The sequence below is a fragment of the Falco peregrinus genome, chromosome 1 (genome assembly GCF_023634155.1).
Source record: "Falco peregrinus isolate bFalPer1 chromosome 1, bFalPer1.pri, whole genome shotgun sequence".
Classification (NCBI taxonomy): Eukaryota; Metazoa; Chordata; class Aves; order Falconiformes; family Falconidae; genus Falco; species Falco peregrinus.
This window is the reverse complement of record NC_073721.1, coordinates 2,141,700-2,160,182: the sequence shown is the minus strand read 5'-3', so window position 1 is coordinate 2,160,182 and position 18,483 is coordinate 2,141,700. Positions and strand designations below refer to the sequence as shown.

The 18,483-nt window shown below is 40.5% G+C and overlaps 1 protein-coding gene across 1 annotated transcript in view; it reads left to right on the top strand.

The window, feature by feature from the left end:
- The window catches only part of MGMT (O-6-methylguanine-DNA methyltransferase), a 168,667-nt gene that overhangs the window by 15,886 nt on the left and 134,298 nt on the right, over positions 1–18,483 (top strand). Inside the window, exons 3-4 of the mRNA XM_055794399.1 lie at positions 6,884–7,023; positions 7,468–7,548. Coding sequence (XP_055650374.1) covers positions 6,884–7,023; positions 7,468–7,548 — 221 coding nt within the window. The remainder of the gene's footprint in view (positions 1–6,883; positions 7,024–7,467; positions 7,549–18,483) is intronic.

Sequence of the window (18,483 nt, the reverse complement as noted above, 5' to 3'; positions counted from 1 at the left end):
TAACATCAAAATTAATTTTAAATTTTATTTTACTTGTTAGCCAATTATATAGATAGAATTAAATCTGATTAGCCACCATGATGGTGGTTTTGTTTCAAGACTGTCTTCCTGAATTTCAGCAATGAATGCAACACCTTTTCTCTTCCTCAAAATTTAATTTTTGTCTTAAATTAAAAACTGGGGGGCACTTGGCTTTCCTTGGACTGACAGGTTTCCAAATGTTTGAAGGATGCTGTGTATGATGTTCAGGTGCAACAGTACAGGAAATACGTGTTACCTTGTCCAGAATTTCTTTTTTCATTAATTAATGAGCAATATTGGTAGGACTACCTTATCTTATTTTCTTAGACAAGGAGAATCCCTGCCCTGGGTTCCAGGACAATTTTCTCACAGTTTCAGCAGTACAGATTAAGATGTCAAACCTTTAGGGACGTGTTTGGATCAGGGCATCCTAATAGCTTTGGAGTTCACTCCATTATGTTAGTTGGAAATATTTGGGCTCTTTCTCTTAAGAAAAAGAAACAGCTTTTATAAAAGTTCATATTCAAGCTTTGGAAGAAATGAAACATTTCATAAGCAAAAAGACTGAGAGTTGAATGTTTCTCGTTCTGTCCTAATTTCTATTCCAGTATATTAAATGATTTCTGGGTATGAAACTTACATCTACCTCTTCCCTTCTTTCCTCCCCACACTGAAATTATTTGCAGTACATAATTCTTTTTTCTCTTGAAACAGTAGCACCCGCTGTTCATTTGGAAGGTGAAGATATAGACGATGAATCAAGAAATTAACAGGAGCAGGCTTTTAGACTTGTGCTGTGATTGCATGTTGATCGCATGAATCCCATGTTTTTTCCCAGTCCTTAATTTTTTCTCTGCTTTAAAACACTGAGTGTAAGAAACGGCTTTCTCATTTAAGACTAGCTGCATAAGGCTGGAAAATTACCCTCCACACTGAAGTGTGTGTGCACAAATGCGTTACCTTTACTATTAATATCTTTTCCCATATTCTTAACATGCAATGGATTGTTTCCTTTTAAATAAACATGCAGAAACCAGTAAAACAAATACAGGAAGTTTTAAACTATTAAGGAGATGCTGAGAGAACGATAATTCAATGAAAACCTAGGATGAGTAGACCAGTGGCATGTGTAAGCTGGCCAGCAGCCGTGCCGAGCCAGGGGCTGTGGTCAGCCTCGTTCCTCATCTGTGCAGCCCCAGGTGGGGTGGCAGAAGCTTTCTGCGGTTAAAACGTTTTGCAGGGTTAGGGATTATGTTTCTAAATTATGATTTCACACAGTTGTCTTTGTGATGCTAACAGGAGATGTTAATCACTGGAATTTTTTCTTTGGCTGTCTCGGTATGGAACAGCAATAGTGCTGTTTCCCAAGCCCCAGTGAAGGGTATGACTGCAGTGGCAACCATTAATTGCCCTAATTGCAGTGCTCGCTGCTGCTGTATCACCTCAGTGATACGCTGACCTTTACATTGCAGAATAGATGGGGTATTAGTAAGCAGTCAACTCCTGTCTGTTCTACTGACCTTGCTGCTGTGGAGTTGTTGGAGATGGACCCATCTCACTTCTTATGGCTTGCAGCGGTCCCTGGCTGGTTTTGCCTTGATAAGTACCAGTGATGTGATTTGATAAGAACTTTGTTATGAGAAGGATGTAAACTTACTGGATCAGGAAGAATGACTGAGATGAAGTAGCAAATTGCCAAACCAGTCCAGGTGCCTGTGAAGTATTCCCCTTAAATTTAAATCCAATATTTCAAGTTTTCACTGAATTTTAATCCAGAACTTGAATCAATAACAAGCAGGTTTGAGAATACTGTGGTACTCAAAAGAAGGACATTTAAAAGTCCAGGACTCATATTTCTTTCCTGTAATTATGATAAAGAAGCAATGTTTATTGATCATCCTCTCAAACCCAACAAATTCCTGGTATTGCTTGTTGGCAAGTCACTGATGTTACATGGCATCATAGAAACAGGGTAGGTGCTTGAGAATTATAGCTCATACGCCAGCTTCCTAATGCAAATATGTCAGAACATTGAAGTGATGAGTCTTTAGGTTATATTTATATATTCATATATTATATGAAGAATAGGAAGTAAATGAACAAGTTGGTACTTTGTCACACCTTTAGTGGGATGGGCTAGCATCAGCACTCGCTGGATAAATAAGTCCAGAACTTCAGCTTGTACAGCTAAGAATCCGTAGGATTTGTACTACTAATAGGTGTAGTGGGATTTGGGATCGTCTCAGACAATAGGTGCTGACAATCATTTGTAGGTTTTTGAGGCCGGTATGTAGTTACATCCTAGCCCAACATTGGAGCAAGATCACATGAGAAACAGCGTGGCAGATGAGTGGGTTCTTTATTTTTAAGTAGTAACTTTAATGGTGTGGAAGAACTAAGCAGAGAATTTTCAAATTTGCAGCAGTGACTAGTCTAGAAATAGTATAAAAGACCAGTTCTGCGTTTGAGAAATGGCAAGTGAAATAGGGGAAGGAATTGTAATGCAATTTAATCTTGTTGGTTGTATTTATATTATTGGGTAGCTCAGCAATTAGCACTTTCTGTTAATCTGAAAGGATCAAGAGACCCAGTTCTTGGAGGCAACTGTGACATCTCACTGATTAATGCACTTGGGCTGTCTTGGTTTAAAGAGATAAAATTGCAGTATGTGTGAGGACGCATTATGTTTCGCGGTTGAATATGTTATGTTTGCCTTGATTCTCAGAAATATTCAAGTAAAAAAAAATCGTGAGGACTTCCATTTGAAGTTCAGCCACATGCTATAGCCTAATGGAAATAACCTGTTAAATCAGATGCAGGTGGTGGCAGAGAGGATTATTATTAATATTTTGATATGGTATGGTAGGTTTATGTTGTTGCTAAAGCAGAGTGAAGGAAATAGAAAAACCTGTGGAGGAAGATCTATCAGAGATAGGGCTCTGGCTCCTTCGTGATGGGCCGGAGTCATGCGCTTGGTAATACTGAAGGGAAAAAATGGGAAAAGGTGACATCCTTGGTCTTTTTGACCACAGCCTTCAGCCAGAACTTGTTTTAAGACCATTTCTGATACCCTGAGGGCTGAAGACTTGTGGTGGGTGCAAACACATCCATGGGCAGTACTGTTGCATTTTTCCAGTGGAGATCTGCAGCCTCTGTGGTTTTAACACTTTACATGTGCATTGTGAGATCTTTAAGAGGAGAACACAGGAAAAGCTGGAAAGCCATGTTGATGAAGATATTTTGCGTTCTGTCTCCCCTCCAGCTTGGTAACAGTGATTTGGGGCACGGTGCTGAGGCGCAGGGTGTGCTGTGAGGTTTGCTCTCTTGGCTTGGCTGCCGGAAAATGTAAACCTCTCAGGAGAACGTGAAGCATGGAAACGCTTTGCTGTGGATTTTTTTGACTTTGTTAATCCTTGAGATTTCTCTGCATTATTTTATTTTGCCATTCCCCATTATGGGTACGAATTACATTCTAGGATCTCAGACCAAGCTACAGTGAAGGCTTTTGGGGGTTTAGGACTGGAACATAGAAATTAATTTTGAATTATTTACTGTAATGTGAAGGACCATTAATGCAAATTTAAATAAAATCTGTATTTAATCAAATGGGTGGTATGTTTTAGTACTGAAAACCTTGGCTGCTGCAAGGCTGTTAAACTGAGTTACAGTGGGAAGTGTGAGAGGTGAAGATTCTTACATGCAAGTCATCAAGCTAATGCTGGCTTCTGGGTTCCCGGCACCTCGTTTAGGAGATAAAACTCACTGCTGTTCTGCATCCTTAGCATCTGAACCTTAGGAAGAGCAATTTGAGCAGCACATCTCTGTTTCGTAGCAATGCTCAGTGGCGTTGATGTGTAATTTAGGGGACCTTCGCCCTTCGGGGGAGTGTGGTGCCACCCAGGCACATGCTGTTGCAAAGTCATGGGAGCATGCCTGGAAAATGAGGCTCTTCTGTACAGGACATTAACTCACAAATCATGCTAATATTCTTGCTGATAAATCTTCCACTGTGAAAACCTTTTGATACTCATCTGTTATTAATGACAAAAAGGACTTAATTCTGTTGGCTAACAACAGTCTTCCAGTTTTCTATAGAGTTTAGCAGTCTAGTGAGACACAGGCTTGCATGCACTGCAGCCACAGGTTTTTTCTGTAGCAAGTCTCCAGGGGATGGCAGAAGTATCCTCTCTGAAAGTCCTGGGTTTTTTCAACTCAAGTTATGGGAGATTTTGACACAGATTTGTCGGTATTATGGCGGAAAGGGTGAGTGAAGGTGGAGTTCGTGCAGTAACTGATGAGAATTCCCTGAATGATTTATTTACATATGCTGGCGAAAAAAAGGCAGCTTATTTGGATCTATTAGATTATTGTTTTAAGCTGCCATTCATTCCTGGTGCTCACAGCTTCAACAAGGGCGCTACAAGGAAGACGGTGTTGAGCAGATTGTTCCTGTATTGGAAGGGTGTGGGCAGGAGCAGGTTTTCAGTGTCCTGCAGCAAATGGTGTCTAAGCATTTGGTAATTTCAGCTGGCCAAGTTTAAAGGCTGTTTATTTGCATCTGAAAACTGTTGCAATTTAAACCTTGAATAAAATTGTCCTTTATTTTAAAACGGGACTGCCTGCAGGAGCATATCATTGCCTCTGTCTTCTCTGGCTCATCTTAGTAGCTGGAGGTGAACAGCGGAAAGGCACACTAGTGTCTGGGCGCAGTCTAGCGTGCATCGTGCATCTATATGGTGACCTTCATCTTTGAGGCTCCCAACCCAATTGCATATGTATGTGGATATATGTCATGCAGTTTCATTCTTTTATAAAAATAAACCTTCTAAATATTGCTGCCCAATGTGTATGATAAACAAGACTGAAAATACTAGTTGTACTCACTCAAGGTTTTCATCTATAAAGCTTAGTTCAACTTGGTGCGAACTCATAGGGTTATTTATAGTTTTCTGTTACTCACTGCATCCTGTGTTTTGTTATAATGAAATAGCTGTCCTCTGATCACTAGGTTGTTATGTTCGTGGAGTACATGGTATGAGGTTCAGTGCATCTAGTTTAGGGCTGTCATACAAATAAAAATGAAGAATGTATACTGGTTTTCCCGATACGTAAATTTTCATGTTGCTTTTTTATTAAGTCTTCTGCAGTGAGGTGATGCTCCAGAAAAAAGTTCACCCGTGTTGTCTCTTTAAGGGGGAAGAAGGAATGAGGAAAATACGCTTGAAAAGGAGAGTTTCTTTGTGACACCAGCAAACATTTGATTATTTAGCAAAAAGCTGGTTTGGATTACAGTCAAGCTAAATAAACCATTAGGAACCTGCAGTTCCTCAAGCCTGGCACACTGCACAGAACTTCTCTAAGCTGAGTAAAATTGTGCTGGTTGCTCGCGTCAGTAACTGTGGAATTGTGTAAGCACTTCCCAAAATTCAGAGCTTTATGTTTGCATTTGCCCTAATGGGCAAAACTGTCTACTTGATTATTTTTTTTCTTCTCTCTTCACATTGATGATATTACTTGCAGATGTGACTTTGTTACATAGCAGTTAGTAATGGGATTTAAAGATAAATTCTCTTATTTTGGGAAAAAAAAAAATGACTGTGCAGCTGCAAGCAGTGGTCAGCTGTAAGCCATCATGCATAGATTTTCCTGTCTCCTGATGCACCCCTAGCCTGTCATTGGGCTCTTCAGTCTTGTTTCCCAGCTTCTTAATCACTTGTGCATTTCATCTGATGCTTCCTGAAGTTTTCAGCATTCATCCTCCTTGCTGTAGGCAGACGTAGGTGTCGTAGGTGAGGTGAACTTCAGACCACGTTGGGGTAGGCTATAAACTTGGGTAAATGCTGGGGAAAATAAGTTTTGGCGGTTGTCTGTGGAGACTTTTGGTTCTAAATATTGCAGTACAAAGTGACTTTTTCAGGTGTAAGGCAAACTGCAAGTTAGTTCTGTGGTCTGAGTGACTTTAAAAAGCAAGAAAAAAACTTGTTGGTCTCAGTGTAACCGAGCTGTTTGATCGAGTTAGCTTGTGCTGCCTTACAGTTTCTCGGGTTTCTTTATTCTGTTGACTGTTTTTGTCCAGTTTCACTTGAATTTAGCTCTTTGCAGCAAAGGCTTTTTTGTGCTGGTTGTGCAGCGCCAATGGTGATGTGGTCCGGATCCTATGGTTTGGTGTCTGGGTGACTGCAGTGAACATACTTGTGGTGTTCTGTCCTGTTTCTCTCCTAGTGATTGTACAAACCAAACTGTAAATACAGCTCAAACATCTACTGAGTCAGACTGTTTTTTATTTTTTTTAGCCAAGATGGGTTTGACAAGTATGTTATTGTTGGTCTTGTACAACACTGAGAAATGCTTGGCATCTGTTTCCAACTACATCCTATCAGTAATCGTAAAACCAGACTAGTAACAATGGGAATTAAAAAAAATAAATGTTTCTTTTAGTAAGGAATGATTGATTTTATTCATATTTTTCCAGCAGACATACTCTTTGTGTTCCAGCAGTTATTTGCATAACACTGCTGCTCTAAACCAGTGAATATACTTTGTTCTTACAATAATCCTTTTGAAATCAGTGTCAAAACGCATTGGATGTTAACTGATAAACCAGCCGTGAAAACTACTATTTGAGATTTTACAAAGGTCACTATTCTGCTAGTCAACATGTTATTTGAGACTTTGATTTAGATGCTGATGAGGATTGATCATTTTAAGTTGGAGTTTAGAGAGTAAAAGCTATAGTTGAGAAAACTTGAAATTTTGCTTGCTTTTTTTAAGTTACTTTTGAAAACTACTTGAAATATCTTAAGATGAATGTTCCTTGGTGAAAAATGCATGCAATTAAAGAGGAGTTTGTTTTGATGAACAGGTGAATTCCAAACAGGGAGAATCTCAGTGCAAGGAGAAGCACGTGGTTCTGCTTAGCCCCGTGGGAAAGCTCAGGATATCTGGGTGTGAAACCGGCTTACATGAAATAAAACTTCCCAAAATAAGCGTGCTGCCAAGTGGGTAAGTTCATGTCCTGTTGGTCCTATGTTTATGTATGTGGTAGAGGGAAGAGATTGCCCAGAGGATCTAAGACATAACTATGTGTACTTGTTTTTACTAACCATACTGGGAACATAGTACTTGCTGTTGTGAGAGGCAGAAGCAGCTTCCAGTGCCTTTAAGGACTGGCCAGCTCCAAAATGCATTTCTCTGTCTGCTGCATGAGTAATATTAGCAAAGAAATGTTCTAAAAAATAAAAATTTAACGTAGGTTTTGAAAGTACATCCTGCCCCATATTTTGGACACACATGTAAATCTGTTACTGAGCAGTAAGACCTCCATGCACACTTGGCAAAATTGGCTGACCTGTATCTAGATATATATGTTCCAACAGGCAGAACCAAGACTGGGTAATTGCTTTAATTACTGCACACTACTTCAGAGCTTTGATTTGCTTCCCATAGCTCTAATGTCTTGTGGAGTTCAGAACAGATTACATGCATGGCAGTGGAGATGATGTCTCAAATACGGGACTGGTTGAGGAGGTATTGCTGTGTTTTGCTGTTGAATATCAGTGCTGTTCAGGCTGCTAAAGTACATCTGTCCTGTTCAGATCTTCTGTCTCTGCTTTGTCCTTGTTTGTGAGGAAATGCTTAGTGACATTTTTAGAAGGAACACTGAATTCCTTCAAAATTACTAGGTGCCAAATTTCTTTGCCAGAATGACAGTTAATAATACTACTTATTTGAAGCTGGTCTCTTCAGCTCTTTTTGGTAGTAAAATTGTAGCCTTTGCCATAGTCCATTACAGCAGAGTTTTTTCTGACAAGACTGAAACAGATTTGGCTTCCTTCTCTCCAGTTGTCCTTTTCTCTCCTGCTTTCTCCTTCTGACATTTTCCATTGATTTATGGGGGTTTCCCTTTTCTGTTTTCTTAATTTATTATCCTTGTAATTTAAGTGTGTATAAAATTAATCAGGAATATGAAGCATAATGTGTATTCTGGTTGAAATGGTTTTTGCCTCTAATATGAAAACCCTCAAGCCTCTGGATTTGACAGTTTTGCCAACTTCAGTGATATGGAAATAAGTACTTCAGTTTCCTCATATGCTGATTTCAGTATTGGATTTCTGCTGATGAGGGATTGGAAACAAAGCAGTATTTAGGATAAGGCTGAAGCTTGCCTTTGCTGCAGAGCAGTTTCAGCCTGAAGAACAGCTAAGCAGATGAGGACTTCACCCTTGAGAAGAGGAAACGTCGACGAGCAGATGGAAAAATAGTAAGAAAAAGGTCTGTGGGCTCTCAGAGGTGACAAATATGGGAAACTGTGTGTTCTTCTTTATAATGGTAGACGTAAAGCGAATTGCATGAAAACAAAAGCTGAAGACAAAAAACAATCATGAAGTTGTGAGTACTAAAAATACAGGCTCAAAGTGAAATGGCATATTTTTCAAAGTAAGTAATTACAGGCTCGTAATTAGCAGAGGCCAAGAAGGTGGATGGGGAGGTATAGTTTTTCTACTCTGTGTGTTTGTGTAGCTCTCCTGGAGAGGTAAGAGCAAAGTTCTGTGTTTGACTTCTGTATTTAGTGTTGAGGTTTCAAATATTTCATTTCATGGGTTGCCTTCTCTTTTTGAACAACGTTTCTAGGGACAGAAATTGATCCTTCGGCCACACAGACCTTTTTCCAGGAAATTACACGTGTCCCCAAAAGCTCTGAGTTCTTTGTTACTCACCCCTGCCCACACAGGTGGAAGATGCTGTTACAGAGGGTGAGTTGTTCCCCTTCCTGAGGGAGCCTTGCTGCAAGGCAAGGGCTGTCCCCTTCATGGGGACGGCTGCTGCTCTCTTGGTTTGCCAGAACATCGGTCGCTTACTCACCTGTAATGTGGCCATGTTGGCAGGTTGAAGAAGGGCCTTGTGGTCTTGTTCTTCAGGCAGAGGTTAGGCAGTCTAGATCCTTTTCCTAATTCTTTAATTTTTATCTCATCCTGATCTTTCAGTTTTCTCAGTGGTAAGCTGACTTCAGTTCTGGGAAATTTTGAGGCTTTAGTGGCATCTTGATAACACTTAACTTAGCGGATGCCATGATTTATATGCAAAAACGGTTCTATTAGAGGGACTATTACTCACGAGTGGCTCAGAAGTTAATGGTAAGCAGAATATTCTTACAATTACTTTTAAGAATTTAAATGTGAAAAAGAGGTGGAAAGTGGGATTTCCTTTTGTCTTTACTGATGATAAAGTTCTAAAAATTTTAAAGCCATCTGTAAATGTTTGTGCTGAAGTATAACATTTAATCTCTTCTACTCATCGCTAGTGAATAGTTGTTAAATCTGGCCTCATTATTTTCGACAGAATAAAATAAAAACAAAACAGTGCCCAGTGTTTCTCCTGACTGGCTAATAAACACTATGGTAAGAACATTGGGTAGGGAAAAAAAAAAACCACATAAGAAACATAAAAATTGATTTTAATGGACCCCTGTCAGAGAGAACCATAATGAGCGCAAGTCTAGTAATAAATATTGGTATTCTGCTCCATGGTGCTGGGGACTTTTCATGTAGAATTGCATGTAACAATCAATATAGATTTTAAGGTTTTTTAACAACAAAAATAAGTAAACCTTTGAAATATATAAATACTTAAGACTTGCAATCTGTCAGACAAACCTGCTAGTTGTAGAAAAATCTGATAAGAGTGCCTGGTTAATGGCATAATCGGTTTGTGGAGATCTTGCTCTATTTTACAGCTTGTAAAATGCGGTGCAATTAATCACCTGAGATTACAACCTGTTCTGTGATGGCTCTCCTTAAAACTTAAGAACACAGACTATAATGTAGACTAGGAGGAGAAGCAACAAAGTAAAATTCAGTTTTCACTATGCTTGAGAGAAATTGATCTATTAATGAGATGAAACTAATTGTAATAACCTAAGGTTATTCTGCTCCTTGTCAAGCTGGCAGAGTTAAAAGTCAAGACACGTCATAGTGTAATGGTTTCTGTTTGGAGAGGAGGAATTTTCATTCAAGCTTTTGAAATGGATGTGTATAGATATGCAAAATCAGATTTCATATATATAAAAATGAGGAATTTCAGTTAAATATGATTGTGAAAGTTTTCATTTACTGAATCCTAACTAAAACATAAACTATTGTGAACTAAAATGGTTTTCCAGCTATTTTGCAATCTAGTATCTGTGCTAACAATTGGCTGCCTTAAACAGTAACTTGAAATCACCCATTTCTCGTTTAGTATTTAAATTGTGGATTGACTTCTTTGGTGTTCAGGTTGGCATTGTCAATTAATAAGGTGCTGAAGATGGAGCTGGAAGAGATGATATCTGTATCAGAATAGCTTTGGAATAATAAAATTTTTCTTTTTTTTTTTTTTGATACCCACACACTGTAGGACGAAGGGTGCGGTGGATTTAAGCTACGTACATTGTGAGGCGGTGCCTGCCTTGGGCTCGCAGGCTGGCTGGAGGCTGTAGGGCTGTTTCTGAAGCACGTTGGAGTGTACTGCTTTAGGGTTGTAAAGTGGGGCAAAAGGTATACCAAAGATGGAGCTTGACTTTATAAATTTGTCACTTTCTAAGAACTTCAGCTCCACAGTTAATATCTTCAAAAAAAAAGAACTGAAAGTATATATATTACCTGTGATATAATATATTTTTTATATATATATATATTACTATATCAGCTGTTGTACTTTTTCTTTCAGTGTACACAAATACAAGAATTAGTTTGATCAAGAAGGTACATTCCTCTGATTTTTCTGCCTGAAATATTGCAAGTGTTTACCTCTTTTTGCTGATGTCCAAAATTTTTGCTGACGTCAAAAAGAAAACTCACTTTTTTTTGTTTTTTTTTTACTTTTATTGTACTTCTGAGTGTCTCTAGCAGCTTTGGAGTTTCAGAATTAGTTTCCTTCATTATTTTGCTGTCAGCTGTGGTGTTCCCATGCTGGGACGACTGTTTTGAGAAGCCTTGTCTTCCTCCTGCGCTCAAGAGGGGTAAATTACCTTCTCGGGGAGTAGCAGGTTGCACTCATTAATTCTGTTAACAGTAACAGAAACCGTGCTTGGATTTTCCTGTGCTAAATATTTACAGCGGAAGATACTTTGGAAACATGGGATGTTGAGTTGGCAGTTGGGATGGCAGCAGGGACCAGTTTTTCCCTTGTGTCGCATTCTTCCAGGAATTCCCTCTTTCCGCAGGAAGATTGCCCCAGGCTTCCCAGTGCCCTGCGTGGTCAGCGTGTGCAGAAGTTCTCTAGCCTACACGTGCGCTACTGCAGGGAAATACAGGGGCAACTGGAGCATTTTATTAAAAAAACAAAAAAACGGGGGGGGGGGGGGGGGGGGGGGGCGGGGCGGGCAGTGGTATAACATGCCTTGAAGTAAACTGAAACAGTTTCCAGCGTGTGGTTGGAAAATCCTGTCCTGCTGAGCGTGGGGTCACAAACAGTGCAACATGCTACTAGGTACTGATGAGGGTGCACGTGAAATGGAAGTTAAACTTCCATCCGATTAGTGGGCATGGATCCCAGGTTATGCTAATATTGACGTTCACCACGGGACTTAAGGATGCCAACAGAAGTTGAGTTTTTCCACTTAAAAGCTGAGCCCAGCTGGCGGTGACCTGTCACTGCCGTGCTTGGACAGGCCCAGCACTGGGGCAAGATGCGGATGATTTGGGGACAGCCACCCCTCGGAGCTGGGCTCCTGCTCATCCAGCCTGGGGCTGCTGGGATCCACGGCTGGCTGAGCTCAACAGAGAGAAGCCAGAGCTCCTGCTTCTCCTCCATGGACTCAGGGAATGGGGTGTTTGTCAGTATGGATGAAAACTTGACTTTGAGAGACTTCAGAGAAGTTGTTGGTGTTTCATGCCTGTTTGCGAGCAGTGAGGTTGGGCAGGCTGACTTGCTTTACCATTGCTTTAATGGTCAGAATATGCATTTCCCTGGTGCTGTAGGGATACCCCAGGCTTCCCTTTACGCTCTTTTCAAAAGAGACATTCTTTTGGAAGTGGTGTGATCCCATCTGCCCTCTGTATTTCTTGCAGGTTATTTGCAATTTTCTTTATAGTGTTTCATTTCCCTACATCTTACTGAGAGAGATCAGAGAAGGAGGAAGAAAGAGGCAGTTCGGCCATGCTTGTATTATTAATCTCCCTAAACCTTTTAAGGGTGAATCTGCAGTTCAAGGAGTTCGCCAGGGTTTCAGTCAATCTCTCTCTGCCAGTTTAACATTATCAGAAACTCTCCAGAATCTCAGTTTAAACAGGTTTCCAGCTATTAGAGATTCAAAGAAAATCTCAAGTGTGTGAAAACGCAGCGGATGCAGTGGTGTACGGGAGTCTGATAAGAGCCTAGAACAATAACTTGGAGAGGTGTGAACCACTCTGTTCATCTCTGAGGTATTTAATCATAGCCAGTGATGATGGTTTAAATGTCAACTTTGCTAACTGTTTCATTCCTCATACTGTAAAATTTACTGAGAGTGATATCTCACTTTGATGCCACAAGTGGGAGGCATTTGGGAGAGTGCCACTCCTCCTATTTTTCCAATAAGCATCAGCCAAGGCTAAGAAACTTAGTGGAGCTCAGGGGCATACTAAAAACCTACTGAAGGAGGTAGGCATGCAACTACTCTGCTTAGCTGCTTTGAATAGATTCCTGGTTTACCATGAACATCTGATGTGACTAATGTGAATAGAGGGTTATTGGCAATGTAGCTTGGGAGAGGTGCCACTCTTTCCTACTCAGTTCTGCCTTAAAATTATTCTGTAACAGCAGAGATTTTCTAGTTAAAATGGTACAGGATAAAACCTGAATGAGGCAAAGTACATATTTGCAGTAAAAGTCAATGGTTTTGGGATGATCTCTAAACGTAGAGTGGGAGTAGGGATGAGAAAGGTGCCCTAAAGACTGGTTTGAAACAACCTAGGGGTAGCATAGGCTCTATAGAATCCAGGTCATTTCTTGAGAAAAGATCTATCTGGTGGAACCAAACCGCTTGGTTCTGTTCCTTGTGCAGAACCTGACATTTCTGCCACTGAAGATGGGCCAACTGTATTTACAACCATTATTCTTGGATAAGTACAGCTGTATTGCTTGTTATTTCAAAGATCAAGACTACTGTCCATATGGAGTCATCCTATGGTCTGCATGCAGTTGATAGACCTTATGAGTAACAATATTAATAATATTTATCATGTAATTTTGGGAAAATTGTATTTCTTTTTGGTTGGGTTTCTTAACAAGTACTGTAGCGGTACTTGTTCCTCTGTAAGGTGGTGTTCCTGCCCCGCAGGAGAAGATGTTAAAACACCAACTGACTGTGGACAAGTCCAGATGCGTCGGTTTGCTGCCAGCTAAAACACAGCACTTACTCTTATAAATACCATAATCATCTAAGCTGACGGCACTTAGCAATGATCAAAGTATGTTTCACATGGCACTTTCCCTTTTTTATAGTTTAATGTATTTAATTACTGTTTATAGTGACTGGAAAATGGTTCATAAGATGGATCTTTTGTAGGCACTAATACAAACAGATTAGGTTTGAGTTACCGTCTGCATTTGATGCGAGTGGGAGGGTGTTAAGTCCTTTGGCAGCAGCTAGGTGAAGGGCGCAGACCACTCTGTGTGTTCTTCACTTCTGGAGTACCTTGTTCTCAGAAGCTTCGAAGTGCCGCTTTGGCTGGGAGAGCACCTGGTCCTTCTGGGGTGATGCTCATTCAATGCATGGGGCAGAATCCACGCAGGATTTTAGACAGTTAGTTCCCTTGAAAACGGGGGGAATGCAGTGCGTGTGAGGCAGTGCAGGAGTACACGTGTGCTCTGTGTTGGTCTGGTCTTCAGGCTGCTTCTCTTGTGTTCTAACCCCTCACAATCCTGACAATGTTGATTTTCATGTTGATGACTAAAGTGAAAGCGTGGTTTGGGTGCCTATGTAGAGCAGGTACCAAAAGGAGAAGGTCAGTCTTACACATATTTCTCTTCCGAAGCCTTTATAAGCTGTCACAAATCTCGTTTGCTGCTGCTTGTTTTACAAACAAAACATGCACGTGCCTGGGTAATAGGAAGATGATGCTTGTTACTTCAGAAAACTTCAAAATAACAGGAAGGTGGTATATTCAAAAAAAAAAAAAAAAAAGGGGGAAAGAAAAGAAAAAAAGAAAGAAATATTACCTTCTCTGGTAGAAGTGTCTACAAATATCCAGGCATCAATCTTTATTTCAGCAGATTCAATGGATGTGGCAGGAAGAGTTATTATATAGCATAGTCCTCCTTTTATTAAAAATAAACTGGGGTAGGTTTTTTCATAGTTTTTTGCGGAGATGCTAGATTGTTTATGCTGCATCAAGATAAGAAAACTTTTTATTGGAAATGGTGTTTCAAAAACTTAAACAAAATAAACTCGAAATACACGTAGAAAGTTCAGACTCTGTCAAAGCCTTACACGTAGTACAGCTCAAATACACAGTTTCATATGTTTTTAGAAATGGTTTTCAGGAGAAGTTTTATGTCAGGTTTGGATGGTGAATTTGATTTTGTGTGATTGGCAAAACCCACATTCCTCTTTTACTTAAACTGAAGTGAATCTTGAGCAACTCGACTGTAATCAATACTATACTTTAGATGTGTTATTTTTCCTGACAGCACCACTGCATTTCTATTCATCTGTCAGAGGCAGTATTACAGGATTCAAATAGGTATGGGGTTTGCAAGTGTTCGGTTGTGTTTTTCTCCAGAAATCTATCCAGAGAAGGCTTTGAGGACTTTACACAAATACAATAAAAATCCAGATTTCTATTGGACAGTTATTCATGGTACTAATGTATGGTACTCATCTGATGTTTTAAAACCTTTAATGTTTATGTAGACAATGCCATGTCAAAACACTAAAAGCCCTATTTCAGTGTGCAGAAGAACAAAAAGCTTTGCTGTTTGCCTGGTGTGCGTTTGTAAACCTTGATGGTTGGCCAAGACTTCTAAAGCAAGAAATGTTATAACAACCCAGCGACCACATTTTACAGTGATGATATTTTAAAATGGCAAAAATAACAACAAACTGTATTAGATAATATAACTTGTGCAGACACCCACTTGAAAATACCACAGATATGATGGGTTTATTTCTCGCGCAGAAGATGTAGAGCTGTAATAGTGCTGAAAAATAATTTTGTCAGAGGAGTGTGAGAATTTGTCTATGCAGCATCATCTCCTCAAGAAATTTCTCAGGAAGGAAGTAGTTTCCTGACACCCTGCCCTATACTGTGCCACAGATACTATGCCTGGTGTATCTTTACTAACTCTTCTGTAATTCAGACCACGAGTGGAACCTTTCCACTTCTCGTGCCAGAGGTAGCTTAATGCAGTGGAGCACTTTCCTATTGCAAATCCTTGCTATAAAGATGGGAAGATGGGCTGCATAATGACATGGATTATGATTTTATTATGTATCAGAATTAGTGGGTATTCTTAAATACTGCAACTTTTCATCTTAGTTTTCTTCCCAGGCTTCTCTGGTCCTCCAAAAAAATCTAGATACGTAGATAGATAATGCTGAGAATAATTTAAAACCACAGAGCCATCTGAATAATAGGAACCCTTCTTGCAGCTCTCCTTAAGTGAGAGAACTGAATTACAAAGAGTGTTTTCCTGAGAAGTGTCTGTGGTACCTGAAGAGCCTTGACTGTGCAAACGCTATGTATGATCAGAGCAATGTATGGTGTTTGAGAAGTACCAGGACTGTTTGGGTTTATCTTGTACTGGGTGGCTTTGCCCGGCTCTGGGTGGAGGTGGCAGCTGCAATAGCTGGTCTTTGGCTGCTTTGGCCCATGCATTTGCAGTAAAGCTCGCAAAGATCGCATACTACCAATCCTCGTGCTAATTATAGCTGTTCTTAAAATGCCTACCTAAAATTCTTATTATGGAAGGAATTAAGACTTGGTAGGAGAAAGCACAGTAAATCATCCTGGAGTGCAGAGCTGTGGGGCAATATGTGTCCTTAACCCACGTGCCACTCCTGCGGTGGCTTGCCTTTGCAATTATATTGATTTTCAGTTAAATGGCAAATGATCTTCAGAACACCGTGCTGGGAAAGGAGGAGTTAAATTCTCAAACCTTTTCCTGTAACTGTAAATGCCATTTTTCTTTCTTCACAAATGTAACCTTTTAACATTTATTTTTAGCTTTTACATTAATATATGTAAAAATATTAAAAGCTCTTGTATATTACATTAAAAACTTATGTCAGCTGCCCTGCTTTTTCCTATTTATTAAAACTTTTCAAGCAGTGAAAACATTTTACTTGTTAATGAGGGGAAGAAGGAAAATTAATGACATAGAGCTTGGATCTTCCAAGATGTCTCCTTTTAACCATGCAAAACCAGCTCTTTTTCCCACACTATGTAGTTTAATTTCTGTGTTAGGGTTCAGTAAGCAAATGCAAATAGATTTAATGATTTGCATCAGTAGATCACTTCTCAGTTTAATATCCTCTGATATTTTTGGTCAAGGACTTTTTCTTTGGAAGGCTAGTGCTGTTTTGTAGAGTAAAAATATTAATAGTGGTGGCATTGTTATGTTCAAGTAAAGCAAGGGAAATGTATAACTTATTCAAAAGCAGCATCTCATGTTATCTTCTCATTGAGATCACGCACTGGAAAAAGTTATCCAGAAAAAGACACTTAAGAAATAATTGTGAATTGCTGATCATATTAAACATTTAGTACTGGTTTCCATATCACATCTCATCTTATTCTCATTTTGCACCAGAATGTTAAAATTCTGATCAGCAGTGCTCCTAGCAGTGGTGTGCAGTACCTCGCCCTGGGATGGAACAGCGGTGGGTGCTGTCAGCCAGGAAGGCTGGAGATTGCAGTGGGGCACCGCTGTGTATCGCAGACCTCAGGCTTCTTCTGAAAGCCTCCAGCTTCTGGGTTTTAACTTTTGCTGTCAGTATCTCTGGGTACAGAGCCGTTCTGGAAACGTGGTGACTGAAACTCTTGATGTGTTCCGATGGTTTATCTCAGTGTCCAATTTATATAGACTCAAATCCCAGTTCCATTGAAATCTGGGAGCTGTCTTTTCAATGGGGAGGACTGAGTGGTCCCATGTAGTTCTTAGCAACATTTCTGAAAGTTTGAAGTCTTAAGTGTGTGATAAGGAGATAGCAAAAATTATCGGTTAATAGGCAGCAACTGAGCTTCTCCGTGCCACTGGCGTTACATGCCAGAGGCCACTAAGAGTTACGGGTTGGGAGTTTGCAATGAACCATAGAAGCCACCTTTAAACAACTGAAGTCAGTCTCCAAATCAGACCTTTCTTCTCATGGAGGATTTCAGCCCCCCTGGTATCTCCTGAACAGGCAACGTGGTGGGATTCGAATTCTCAGGATGCTTTGATACGGAATTCTCAAGATCCTTGATATGGAGGATATCAAGGACACTTGTTTGATGCGTGGCCCTGGGTGGCTTAGCCAAGGGTGGTGTGCGGTGGGGCCTTTTGCTCACTAATGAGGGAGAGCAGTTTGGGGATGTGGGGCTGGTGACAGCCTTGGTTGGACTGTGAGGCACTGCTGATGGATCCTGCAGGACTGAGTGAGGAAGGGGAGAAGTGTGCAGAGTCTGGGTTTTAGGAAAGCAGATTCTGGGAGGGAACTGGTAGCTACCTCCCATGGGAGGCAGCCGGGAAGTGCAGAGGTTTAGGAAAGCTGTCACATCGTCCAGGGCAGCATCTTTGTGCTGCAGAATGGTCCATCCCTGCAGGTGGGGACACAGCTTGTCAGGAGACTGCTTGGCAAGGCAGGGAGCGCGTGGAGGAGCTGCGCTGCTGAAAGGCAGTGCACGAGGGCAGGAAGGGCCGAGGGATAAAGGAAGACTTCGGAAACACGGCCCAGGCTTGTAGGGATGATGTCAAGAAAGTGGAACCTCAACTGGAGTTAGGAGTTGAAAGGAAGGTGAAAGGCAATAAGAAAAGTTTCTGCTGCTGTGTTGGTGGTCAGAGGTTGAACCAGGAATACGTGGAGCACCTGCAGGCATTGATCTGGCCCCAGGGAGGTCTCTTCTCAGCAGGATTATCCTGGCAGCCTGTGATTACATTAAGGCACCTTGAAGAAAACACACAGGTAAGGATGTTTATACGGGAATCGAGTTGGAGCTTTGCTTTCAAAGGTGGGTTGTCCCCAGATCCTGGAAGCATTAACATACAGCAGGCCAGCTTTGCAGTTCCTTTCTTAAGGTCTGTGAAAGAAACTCAATCAGTGTGTTTTGTTTTCTATTCAATTAAAATGGCATGTGAAACAACATAAATGAGATAATCAGTGTCCAGGGCACTGGAAGGCCACTTTTGGCTATGATCAGATGCTCACTTCAGAATTACTAAAGTAAATATAAGACTCAAAATGCACAGTATAGAAGCATGTTGTTGGAGACCGCTGCTGTGTAAACAACGTGTTTGTACAAGCTG